Genomic DNA, 13,194 nt, shown 5'->3' on the forward strand with positions numbered 1-13,194 from the left:
CTCGCTGCCACAACCGCCAACAGTTTGGTGAAATCCCTCGGGCGGAGGTCAACCCGAATGGCAGAACTTGAAACTGATAATGAGAATTGCCAATCGCGAACCCAGGTACTTTCTGTGCCCTGGATGGATTGGCACATGAAAGCAAGCATCCTGAAGGTCCAATGATACCAACCAGTCTTGGAGTTGTAGAGCCTGAAGCATCTGAGAAAGGGTCACCATCTTGAACTTGTCCTTCCTGAGGAACTTGTTCAAGTTTCTTAAGTCCAAGATGGGTCTCAATCCTCCGTCCTTTTTTGGGATGAGAAAGTATGGGGAGTACCAACCCCTGTTCCTCTCCGCTACAGGTACCTGTTCTATGGCACCTTTCTATAGCAGGGTTAAAATTTCCTGCAACAGGAGCGTGTCTGGAATCTTTACGGAGTTGGCTCCCGGTGGATCATTGAGGCCTTTTTAGAAAGGGGAGACAGTAACCTCGAGCTACTGTTTCCAATGCCCAAACATCTGAGGTAATGCCTCGCCATTCCTTCAGATGTTGAGATCCTGCCTCCCACTGGTGTCTTGTGGAGCAAGGTCTCAGATTTGGAGGCGGCTGTAGGAGTGGCTGAGGGCAAAGATGCTGCTCCCGAGGCTGATTTCGCACCTCTTCCTCGTCCACCACACGGGAAGTTTTTCCTGCCTCTTTGAGAAGCCCGTCCTCTTCCTCTACCAAATGAGGAGTAGTAGCGAAAAGAACGACCTCTCCAGGAAGATGATCCTGAATAGGTTTTCTGAGGCTGGCGCATGGAGGCACTAAGATTTAGCTGCCGCTTTCGAGGTCTGGAGTTTTTCTAGGCTTTCGTCAGCCTTACTGCCAAATAGCCTCGAGCCATCAAAGGGCATGTTAAGGAGTCTGGATTGCACATCCTGTGCAAACCCAGACTTCCTCAACCACGCAAGTCTGCGCAACACAGCGCTTGTAGCCATGGATCTGCTGATGCCATCAGCAGTATCCAGTCCAGACTGGAGACATTCCCCCCCCATTGCCTCCTTTCCGTCTTGGACTATATTCAGGAAGCCTTCCCTTTCCTCGCCTTCCGGAATATGCTCAGCCACTGCCGAAATATAGTCCCACAGGGTATGGGTAAACCTGTCCAGGGTACAGGTGACATTTGTCGATTTCAGGGCCATGCTACCTGAAGTGAAAACTTTATGGGCCCAGGCATCAACTTTCTTGTCCTCTCTATCCGGAGGGATAGTGGGATATGCAGTTTGTTTTGCTGTGGATTCAGCCTGAATAACCAGACTTTCTGGAGTCGGATGCCCGTTTAAATATTCAGGATCCGTACCAGCTGGTCTGTATTTCTTTGGGAAATTACTATTTGTAGCAGCAATGCTATCAGGATTTTCCCAATTTTTTTCTACTGTTCTCCGAAGAGCCCTATGAAAGGGGAGAACTGGGTCTTTTTGGGGACCTTTGACAATTATATCTGTCATGTCGTCCTGTTCAAACACTGGTGAAGTGTTACCCCCAACCCATGTATTCTACTACCCTGTTCATAAGACCTCTGTACCCTGAGTCTGCATGTTCTGCAGGGTCAGGTTTGGCAAATTCTAACTCTGGGGAGGTGTCAATTCCACTAGCAGAGTGATCACTCAAGTCTCATTCTAGATTCCTGATCAATGAGTTCCTCAGGAACTTGTCTTGTGCCATATGAAACTCCAAAGGGAGTGACTTAGTCTTCCTCAGAGCCAGATTCCTCATAAATTGAGGACATAGCTTTAAAAAAGTCTGTCCTGGGCAACGGAGTAAATCTCCTTTCTTCCTCAACAATTTCCTTCATAGGAATAGAAAAATCCTTCGAGGTTGTCGACGGGAACTTCGAAGAAGACTTCGATAGAGGTGTCGAAGACGCTCTTGGCTTCGACGCTGAAGCAGTCGACGCTGAAGCAGTCGATGAAGCCGTCGAAGCCTTCGATGACTTGAGCTTTTTATGAGGCACCGGAGATGTGCTCGACTCTCGAGGAGTCTTCGACTGACGAGGAGCCTTCGACGACTTGGCGTCGACTCGAGTATCTTCGATACTACTGGCTTTTACCAAAGTAGTTCGAGCGCTTTGTCGTCCAATGGAGCGACCTTAGAGGAATGGCTCTTCTGAGGTTCTTTCGAGGGGGTCGGGGCCGCATTCTCGAAAACCTCCATCTTTTTACGGAATTCCTCCCATTTTCTGGGGGAATCCGATTTTGTCGGACATCGAATTTCTTCGGTCGACTCAGAAGATGACGATGAGGGAGATCTATGTCTCCTCTTCAGTTTTTTTGACGAGGTTTCGAATCGGTCGCTTTCTTATGCTTTTTGGACACAGCCTTCTTAGAGGCTTCCCTCCCCACCAACAGTATACCTGTCCTCTCACAAAGGGCCTGCTCGGTCATGGACTGGCAGGAACCACAGTCGTCGGTTCGGTGACTAGAATCGAGACACCAGAGACAAACTCGGTGAGGATCCGTGATCGACTTTTTCGATCCACAATCTATACACTTCTTGAACCCAGTCTTGGGTGTCGAAGGAGTTGAAGATGACATTTTCACGAAGAAAATCTCGGAGCACGCCGTTCACGATAGCAAAGCGATCGGAAAAACGGAACTGGAGCAACGGGCGCGGCTCGAGCTACTTATACCATCAGTGACGTCGACACGGTACAGAGACCGTTGAGGGACAATCGACGCCATGACCTCAAGCACAGCGCCCTCTGCCGAGAAAAAATGTTTCCGAAGCAGCGAAGCTGGAGATAACGAATTATCATAAAATGAGGAATACATGGGAGGACACAATCCATTCGAAGTGATTATTTTGTTTAGGGTGTAAAGTTTTACAGTCTATCGGGGGTAGATTCGGATGAAGACAGGGGAACCCTGGCACATTTTCTAGTCATGGTAACGACTAGGGAGTCCGTGACAGAATGCCCCCGGATATAGAGTGGATCAGAAGGAGCAGGGTGAAACATGTTTGACCCGTGGATTTACCACCCGAGTAAGGGAGGGAGCAATGCGCTTATTAATGGAATTAAGAAGCAGGATCATTTGGCTGACTGGAACCTTTTCCTTGACGATGTCCTCTACAAAGTCAGAATCAGGCACCTGAGTGACAATCTTGAAATGGTCAGCTGCTTCCCGAAGGATGGTATTCAAAAGCATTTCATCATCAATAGTGGAGGCCTCCCTGGGTTGGGATACAGGAGGAGCGTCCAAAAAGATTTGATCAGACTCAGCTCTATGAGAAGGTGTAGTCGGCCAATTACCCATGCCATCAGTAGGGGATCTAAGTCGCGAGAAACCGGGTCATGGAATTATCACGATCTGGGACAGACATCGTCCTGATCGTATTGATCCATCTAGAAAAAGGTCTTCAGAATGTCTAGGAGAAGAGGGGTGAGCCACAGGGGAGTTAAGTCTGAGACTTAAAAAGCCTGTGATACTGAGAGCCTAGGGCCGTTGTCAAAGGGACAGGGCTTTAAGGATGTCCAACTTAATTCAATACATTCAGACACTTTGCTCAGAGTGCTCAAATTGCAACCGAGTCTATAGAGTGGATATGGAAGCTTCTGGCAGAGGGAAGACAGAGTCAGAAACAATATGGTCTGTAGGGCCCGGAATAAGGAAGAGGAGGCATACTCTGAAGGCAAAGAAGGGATTTTTTGGGGCACCACAAGTAGGGGCTTTAGAGAGCTTTCCCCGAGTTTTGGGTGAGAATTTACTAAAGACACGCATTTCAACAAAAACTTGCGTCAAAATTTTAGGGACGGCACCCTTGGGAAAGGTTGTCTTGGTACCATGCGCCAACTGCATCGGCGTAGGGGGCCCCTGAACCCTCAGCTTCACTAGGCCCGGTCAAAACTTCAACGGGCCTATGGAAAATGACTGCCTGCATAGTGTAGGCCGTCCACCGCTTTGTGCGCCTTTCTTGGAGCGTCTTAGGCGTAGAGTCGACAGGCCTTGCAACACCATTCGTAGTGGTCACAAGATAGACAATTGATACACTCCCTAAGATTGTCCTTCTACAGAAACTTCCTGTTACAGGAAGGGCAAAATTTAAATTGAGAGCTCTCCATGACAATGAAAAATCAACCAAAGTAAGAAGAGTGTAAGGAAAGAAAATGCAACTTCTAAAATGTCTAGAACTAAGGGGTCCCCAAGCTCCCTAATGTAAGGCTGAAGGCAAACTCCGACAACAGCCGTCGAGTCAGCGAAGGTTTGCAGGACTGCAAAAATCACCTAAGAAGTTCGATGCACCCATCAACTAAGACACGTGGAACATCAATAATTCTCGTTAATACGAGCTCTGCATGAAAGAAACCAGAATGGGCAAAAAAAACATCTGGGGGACCTCGAAGCATGAAGTCCCTTGGGTACACTACACATGTTAGCTATAGTGTTAGACATGCCCATGTCAAATGGCCCTTTATGTTCTTCGAAAAAGTTGCAATACTCTGCAATTACTTCTAGCGGTCAGACTATATGCACAGCATGTAATTCTAGGCAGATTCACAAGCATCATAAAATATTACTGCCCAAACACATTATGAAAAATGACTAATAACTGGTAGTAATATCACTAATGAAATAGTAAAATACATGTCAGTGAGTTTGTGTAAAACATTCAGTTCAACCCCTCCCCAATACCTGAAAGGGGAGGCAAGACATTCCATACCTGAATTAGTCCTTGACGCTTGTATCTGCTTACATCGACATGCTTTGCATAGGCCAGCATCCAGTGGCAGGCGTGGAGTATTCAGTAAGTTAGAAAAGGGACGCTGACAGGGCGTGTTTGTAATAATATCTGTAGTGTGACGTGTACTGTACCCATGGTCCTTCACGCATCAAGGTTTTCAGATTTGTTTCCGATATGAGGGAACATATCAGCCACAACTTGTAAAGTCCCTCCCCCCAAGTTGAATGGGGCCTTGTGCCCAAATATTCAAATTTTCCAATAGTTTTAGGGAGTGGAAAAGTTAGGAGGAGGGCCTTTTGGGTGTCAAGAACTTGTGTTTTACTTTTCAAGGCAGACCCCTGAAAGTATCCAGCCCTTCCCAATTCTAGTACATGATTCTCTGAGGCAGAATAGGGGACATAGTGGTCTAGGAGCCAGCTGTAGGCAGGGTGATATGGGGCTCATTTGCTGGAGGAAGACTGTTCAAAACATTATCACTTTCAAAGTTAGCCGAGTGTCCTGGGACTTCAGAGAAGACGCCCTAGGAGGATTCCAGCAGGGGCCTGGGTGCATTGGACGAGAGGACTCCCCCAATCACAGGAAACCTCCCAAAGCTACACAAGAATCACAAGAGAAGCAAGTAATTCCCAAGTCAGCACCGCACCCCAGCACAGAAGAGTTTGCAGCAGGGATCGAAGGGGAAGCTCCAGGCAAGATTTTCTTCGCGACTGGATGCGGTTCTGTGGTTTTGGTGCCCTTTTCTGGAGCGAGAAGACCGGATATCGCTGGTCGGATTCTCATAGTTTGCAAGGTCCTACATGCTGGTGGGGGGGACTTTCGGACTTCATTCACGTCTCTGGAGGTCCAGCAGGATGCCCACAAAATTTCAGCAAAACTCAGAAAACTCTGCAGCGCACGATGGCTCTTAGTACAAGGTCGCAGCACGATGTGGGATGGCTCAAAATGCAGGTCTCGAGTCTAGTGGGTCTCATCAGGCTCGGGGTCGTCGTTTTCAGGGTGCCCAGGTCGATTGTAAGGTAGAGTAACAGCAGACTCAGGATACCGTCAGGTCCCTGGGGGAAATAGACATTATCTGTCTGGTGCTGGATTGTATTTTCAGTAAGTTTATGTTTTTACTATGTGCTGTTACCAGTTAAGTTTCCTTGGAGTGGTCTGGGTCTCAAGTATAGTGTTCAGAATGCTGGTGGGAACCCAAGCCAAGATGGAAGGAAGGAACAGGAGTCGTCAATGGGTGAAGGGAAAAAGGACCGATTCCAGCAGTCTAAACTGCCTTTCATTAGAGAATCTATGTAAGCAGGTCATAGTAGTTTGCTCCTGAAGTTTGGGCCTAGGTGTCAAGAGAAATCATTTTCCCAGAAGAAAAGAATATCAAGAGATGATTTGTTCTGAGAAGGTAAAATCTCTTTTGAAGAATGGTATTTCAGTTCAACCTATAGACCAAGTACATTAGTCAAAGTTCTATTCAGTTTAATTTTAAAATGAAATCTTTTCCCTTGGATTTACTTCTAGGAATTTTACCTGGTCCCTAGGGGGTTAATGGTGACTGTTTGCACGCAAGTGTGAAAACGCTCCAACTGCCTGGTTGCTTACCTTGTCAGACGCTTTTCCTACAATGCTATGGTGACACGTTTGAGACCAGCAGCTGCGTCGCGTTAAGCAGTTTTCAACTGAGTCGAGATTCGGGCCATGTAGTCATCCGCAGCAACGTGCTTCGAGGTGAGGTTTGGAAGTTCCATCTGGATTTCCATTCCTCAACAAGGTAAGCGTTGCGTTCATCTTTTTTCCGGCGAAAATGTTATAATCTATATTTTTATTCTGATAGCACAGTGACTGTTCTATCACACAAGACTTTGCTCATGTGTTTATATTTACTTGTTGATCTCCAGTTTAAAAGCACAGGATGCGTGGAGACAGATGAACTGTAATCCGCTGCAGTAACGTATACGGCCAACAAGAACATTTTCTTTTCTTAAAGGCACAAGGTGCGTGGCAATTGTAAATATTAAGGAATTTTCTCTTCATTTGAAACCAATTTTAAAGCACCAGTTTGCATCAATGGAGAACATTATTCCAAAGTGCTTACAATTCACACGATGTGCTTAAGGGAAGAACTCTATTTTCTGTGACCATAAATATGAAATATTAAGCCAAACTGCCTCTGAACTGCATGGACACTATTCAAGTGCCTGTTGACTCCATAGTGTATTATTTAGTAGACATTTACTCAGTGGCTGTTTAGGGGTTCTATGGTAATTGTCCAAGTCCTCAATGAACAAACACTACATTGCAGTGCAGGCTGATCTCAAACATGCCCAACCAAGAAATATGCATCCTGGCGACTGTTGTGAATCTACATTAATTGAAAGTACAAGGCATGGAAAAGGTTGAGAAAAGCTTTAGTTCTCATCTGTTAAGACTGGACAGCAATGTGTCGAGAAATCAGGAATCCAAGCACTTATCATCTAAGGAGTAGCAGAGGTGGTATCGGGTAATTTATTTTGTGTTCTTAGTGGAAAGTGTACGAAGGATGAGCATTAAGAAATTAAATGTTCATTTAATTAATCTCTCATCAATGCAGATACCTGAAGAAGTTCTTGAGATCCAGTGTCAGTTAGTTTTCTCCACTCCCACCCCTCCCCCGGAATGCAACGGGCTCAACTGTATTTAAATTATTTTTTAAGTGCTCTACAATTTAGTGGAACTGTGGGGTTCAGCAGCTCCTGCGTTGAATTTAAGACGGGTCATGACAATAACAGAGTAGGCTCTATGGTTGCTGGAGATGGTCTCAGCCGCGTTTTCATCATCCCCCTCTTCGGTTTTGGTTCCAGTGGTCGACTACCTCTTCAGCTTCCAGGATTGGACTTTTATGCCGGAACCCAGGCAATTAAACAGCCATGCAACATTCCAACTGGGGGGGGTAAGTGATGGGGGTCTGGCAGTCCTTCCAGGACAGCCAGCCTCCCAGTTAGCACTTGATTCTCGCAGTCAGTCTGGAAGATAAAGGGTTGCAGAGTTTGACTCCTCCCTGGCATCCTGCCTTCACAGACACTATGGAGCCTGGGCAGGGAATCCACAGGCTGTGGCGGTGAGAAAATGAAACAGTCACAGGGGACAATACACAAGTAGATATACATACATTTCCAATGTTCATTGTCATTTTTAAGTGCAGGTCGGCGGTACAAACAGCTGTGCTTGGGATGTGACCATGATGGTCATAGTATAGCAGCGTAGTGCATTTTTCTGAGCTGTGTGTGGACTAATCGTACCAGTGTCAACCTACTCACCCAATTCCCCCACTGAATAGCCGATCTCAATCAAGATATGGTAGCAGAGCAGAACGTTTTAGTCTCAGGACTGTGGGAGTAGCCTAGAGCTACAATGAGTCCACACAGACCACCACCAATAATTCCAGTTGGACAGGGAAGTACATAACTATGCAATGATTAGGGCGTTAGAATGCACACAAAGCAAGTTAAGTGTGTAGGCCAATGTCTCACTAACTATTAAGCAGATTTATACATTCCCTCTTAGGAGAAAGCATACGATTCAATAACCAGCACAACACAGGTTAAGTACTCAGGTGGATGAAGTTCAAAGACTAAAAACCACAGAACAATGTCCCTAACACTTAATCAGTCCAACCCTAAGAAAGTGTGAGACCTTGTGCCCTAAAGTCAACAGCTACAAAAGGTATAGTTTCCAGGTAATTTTTTGTAAGATTAGACACCAGTGGTTACGATGCAAAAGTCCAATGTTCAGTAAATTTCAAGTAAGCAAACTCACTCAATTCCAGGAACTAGGATAGGCCTAGGAACAGATCATTGACTTGGCCTCCACCAACCAGTCAGGAAAGCGTGATTTAGGGACAAGACTCTGGCCATGAAAAACAAAGAATTGCTTCCAGACACCTTCCAGCTGAACACCCAAATAAAGAAAAGAATTCTGTGGAGCAGGCAACCTCGGGACCCCCCCCCCCCCCAGGATGTGCGGAAGACCTTATTGCAATGGGAAGCACCACTTCGGGCAGCAACAGGTGATCTTCCAAGGACGTACAAAGGAGCAGGTCCTGCACAGCTTGTTGATGCAAGATGGCTTAAAATGCTGGAGCAGGCATCTTCTATTACAAGATGATACTCCAAGTGCCAAGGGAGCTCTTAGAACAGCAACTGCAAGGTTCTTTCGGAGAGAGCCGAGCAGTCTACATGGTGGTCCAGGGGCAATTCCGAAGGCTCAGCAGACATGGATCCTCGAGCAGGTAATCAAGACCGATTGTGTCCACTGGTCGTAGTACCGATGAGAGCCGTCTTGAGATCATGCCAGAAGACCAGAGCTTCACAGGACATGGCTGGAGGCACTGCTGGTCATCCGCAATGGTCGTCCTCGGGTCTTCAGTCGGCTGCACTTCCTTTGCAAGGGTCTTGCCTCAGAGTGGCGAAATGGCTGGAGGAGTTGTCCAGGATTTGGACTGGAGTCACCACCTGGTTCCTCAATTGTAAGGATCTGCAACTTTCAGATCCTTACAAGGAGAGGCTGTCCAATCATGGATAGCCAGTGGCCAAACATTCTACCCCAATAACAGACATTCATTGACAGAGGTGAACAGTGCAATCACTGAACAAAAAAAGACGTACAATTTAAAGCATCTCTTGGGTCAGTGCAACAGGCGGCACAAACCATTGAAGGGTACCAAACTACAGGCCAGGGATAAAAGTGGCTATCCCTGTAAAACCGTTAATGGAGGAATCACAAATCAAGACTTCCCAGGGAGAACTGCACAGACAAAGTAAAATGTCAAAGTCTCACCAGATTCAGGTCTGCGGTCTTGGAAAGCAGTTTCACATATGCACCGCCGCACTCAATCCCATTTTGGAAGTTCACCTCGTACCTGAAATACAAGATGTAAGATGGCATCATAGTTCCCAGTCATTGGTTTATTCATTATAATCAGGAACATAAACATCCACTAAGCAGAAGTCGGATCCAGAACACATTGTAGAAGGAGGGGTTCCTTTTAAACATAGCAAACAAATGAGGAAATGGTTCATCTCTAAGGTATATACATATACACACACCAGAAACAAAAGTGAAAGAATGAACTGGTCATAATGACAAAGTTACTCATCGTAGTGACGACTTTACTCCTAGTCCATAGTCACCTTTCCTCCATACTCGTGGGACATTCCGCCCATCGGGACAGGAGCACTTTAAGTATCAAAAACAAAATTGTCCTTTTATTTTTACGCGGGGCAACTGCACGTGACTGCAGCCCCACCCTCCAGAGCTCCGCCCAGCGCATCACTCTTCAGTCCTTTTCTAATACCAGGTCCAAGACCATTTAGCAATAAGCGAGGATACGGCGGGCGGACATATGGAAAAGGAGACTATGGACTAGAAGTAAGGAAGTCACTATGGTGAGAAACTGTCATACTCCCACGCCTCGTCCCCTTTCCTCCATACTTGTGGGAGATTCCCAAGCATGGACCATAGGTATTATGGGACCATAGGTGGATGGAACTTCCCCTTACTGGAAGGCATATTTACAACAGCCTGGTCAAATTGGCCATTAGCCAGGGAGCTCAGCTCAAGACCGTAATGTCTGCAGAAAGCAGTTGGGAAGGCCCACGTAGCTGCCCTGGCAATGGACTCCCAAGGGATATACTTTTGAAAGGCAACAGCAGCCGCTTTGCCATGTACCCGATGTGCAGGAATAACCTTTTGTTGGTTGAAGGCCTTGAACCTTGTAGGCCTCAGAAATACATGCAGCTATCCAACAGGAGATTGATGCTTTTGTGGCTCGTTTCCCCTTTGGGTCACCGAACGTAACAGTTGTGCAGAGTTTCGGAGATTACTTTTATTGAGGTAGAACCTCAGCGCTCGCCTGACGTCTAGGTTGTCCAGAACCCTCTCTGCCTCAAAGGCTGGGTTCAGGACAAAGACTGGTAAAATAAAATGGACTGGTTCAAAAACCACTTTAGGAAGAAAGTAGAGTGTGAAGCACAACCTTATCCTTGTGGAACGTTAGGAACGGATGTTCCACAGAAAGAACCTGAAGCTCACTTATACGCCATGCCGATGGAGGTTACTGCAATCAGAAAAACAACCTTCCAACAAAGGTACCCGAGATAGGTGGCCTGGGGTTCAAAAGACTTATGGCATAAAGCGGTGAGGACCACATTAAGAGCCATTTTGGATGAGGGGCCCGAACCAGCAGGAAAAGATGCAGACCCGCATAGTGTCTCTTGATGACAGGGTTAGACAGTGAAAAAGAGCCGCTATCTAGACAGGTAAGCCGCAATGGAGGACAAATGAGTCCTGCAAGACATGTATGCCACAGGCTGCAAGGCCCGATACAAAAGATAAAACCGTGTCAATAGAGGCAAGGTACAAAAACAGCCATTTGCTCCTGTATGGCGCTCTCGTAGCAGGCTTTCGCTCCGCTTGGATTATACGCATGTCCTCTGAGAGGTTAAACTGCGCTAATGATCGGAACTCAAGCACTAGGCCGCCAAGCTGAGCAATTGTGGGGAGGGGTGCCACAACTTGTGATCGCTCTGGTGAAGAAAGTTGGGAATCTGCGGCAGCCTGATCAGAGGACCTCGATAGGTGCTGCAGGTGTGAAAACTAGCAGCTGTCCACCACAACACCTTTTTATTTTATGCATCAGGGCGCATTACATAAAGACAAGGAAGAGGAGAGTGCAGTTGGATGCACTCCTGAGTTTCCAAAGTGATCGATGCATCAGTGGCAAAGGAGGGAAAACAAGCTCACGATCTCGAGCCTCCCCACCCCCACAAAGGTAGACACTCCGAGCACGTCCCTGGAAGCATAAAGAGGAAGTTTCTTGTTCGATGTTGCAAAGAGGTCCAGGAGCAGGACTAACCATGCCCGAGCCACAGACTGCTGTACCCCAGAAGCAAGAAAAGGCCACACATTCACGAGACGCTGAAACCACAGTGCTCTGATCTGAACTTTGCCCATTGCTGCCGCTGACCTACAAACTGTAGTGGAGGTATCGCCAGACGTCCTCCCTCTTGTCCCCACGACCGAGGCCCAGGAACAACAGGATCTGCCATACTACAACAGGAACAGAAGCCAGCTGGAACCAATGTCTTCAGACTCACGTTACTGTGAACTACCTCTTAATGTGTAGTTTGCTTGCTCTCAGTTGAGACTTGAATTTACTGCCTTTCACAATCCTCCCATCTTGTAGCTGAACAGTGATTTATTTTTCTACAAAACTAACATTGTGCAAGACTTTTTAATCACCTTTAAGAACTTCAGCTCCCCTAGACTTTGCTCAATTGACATTGGCTGTCCTGGCTCCCTGATCGACTAACCTCCGACTGTTTTTATGTGTCCCTCCAAAAAGTCATACATTCTTTACTTATATAGCTGGGAAAGAGTTAATCTACATTGCATTGGGGGGTCGGGGGTGGGTTCAGAAGATCTTGCCTGTGAGAAACCATGGTTTCCTTCCCTAACCTTTTCCTTTTGACACTAAACTCAGTATTGCTTTAGACTTTCCAGTGATATATCAATGTCCACAGTGTCCTTACTATTGGAAGTCACTTGAGAGTGTAGGAAGTGTCTGTGCCATCCCTAAAAGGTATCTACCGATTTATTGAAACCGAGTGTGTATTTTTGTATAAGTATTACATATTTGCTCCCTAAGAAGGCTTATTCAAACTGACTGTTAAATTCATATATATTTTTAATCAAGAAACCTTGAGCATAAGTTTTATTTGGATACTTATCACTGTGAAACTATGTTGCAACCCTACAGCTAACATGGACCCCTCTTGAGATATGCCTGGCTGCTCAATCATGCTACCAACCTGTGTAGTACAGACTTATACCAAAGGTTGGGTTACTATTGCCAGGAGGACAAGGCGGGTGCAGTCTCCCACAGGGTACTGCATACAATCTTCCCTAACAGAAGGAATGTTCACTATGCCCCAAAAGGGACTGCACCACTGTAGGGATCCTAAAGTAAGAGCGTTGCCCCCATAACCACCACCACCACCATTTCCTTTCTTGGTCCTTCTGCTGTGCTGAGTGGGGGAGGTTTTTGTTGGACTTCGCTCCTGCGGGTTTCCATGGAAAAGCCCACCTAGCCGTCAGGATGTCTGAAAACAAGAAAAAGGGAGGACTCAAACTCTGCTTGTCTTCTGCTGTGTCTGTATAGAACCAGTTTGAACAGGAAGACTGGCTGTCCTGTGCATGCAGGCCGATTGGCTGGGTTCCTGATCTCGATGCTGGAGAGTCGACCACAAGATCCATTCCAAAGAGAAGTGCAAGTTACTTACCTGTGGTAACATTCTTTTGACTGAATGTTCCTCCCACGTAATTCATCTTTGATAATCAAGACTGCTTGTAGCTTGCTTTGGAATTCATTTTTCATAAGGTCAAGCATCGGTCCTCGAAGGCCTCCGTAGTGTCCATTGTGACGCCAACGCGAGTGCATGTAGCACGCGTGCTGACCATTACTT

General features: G+C 46.5%; 1 protein-coding gene across 3 annotated transcripts in view; it reads right to left on the reverse strand.

The window, feature by feature from the left end:
- Positions 1–13,194, reverse strand: part of CANX (calnexin) — a 745,024-nt gene that overhangs the window by 323,826 nt on the left and 408,004 nt on the right. For all 3 annotated transcript variants that reach the window (XM_069654105.1, XM_069654104.1, XM_069654106.1), the window contains exon 6: positions 9,509–9,590. In XM_069654105.1, the coding sequence (XP_069510206.1) occupies positions 9,509–9,590 (82 nt within the window). The remainder of the gene's footprint in view (positions 1–9,508; positions 9,591–13,194) is intronic.

This window comes from Ambystoma mexicanum, chromosome 3q, assembly GCF_040938575.1.
Source record: "Ambystoma mexicanum isolate Mex_15411 chromosome 3q, UKY_AmexF1_1, whole genome shotgun sequence".
In the NCBI taxonomy this organism is placed as follows: domain Eukaryota; kingdom Metazoa; phylum Chordata; class Amphibia; order Caudata; family Ambystomatidae; genus Ambystoma; species Ambystoma mexicanum.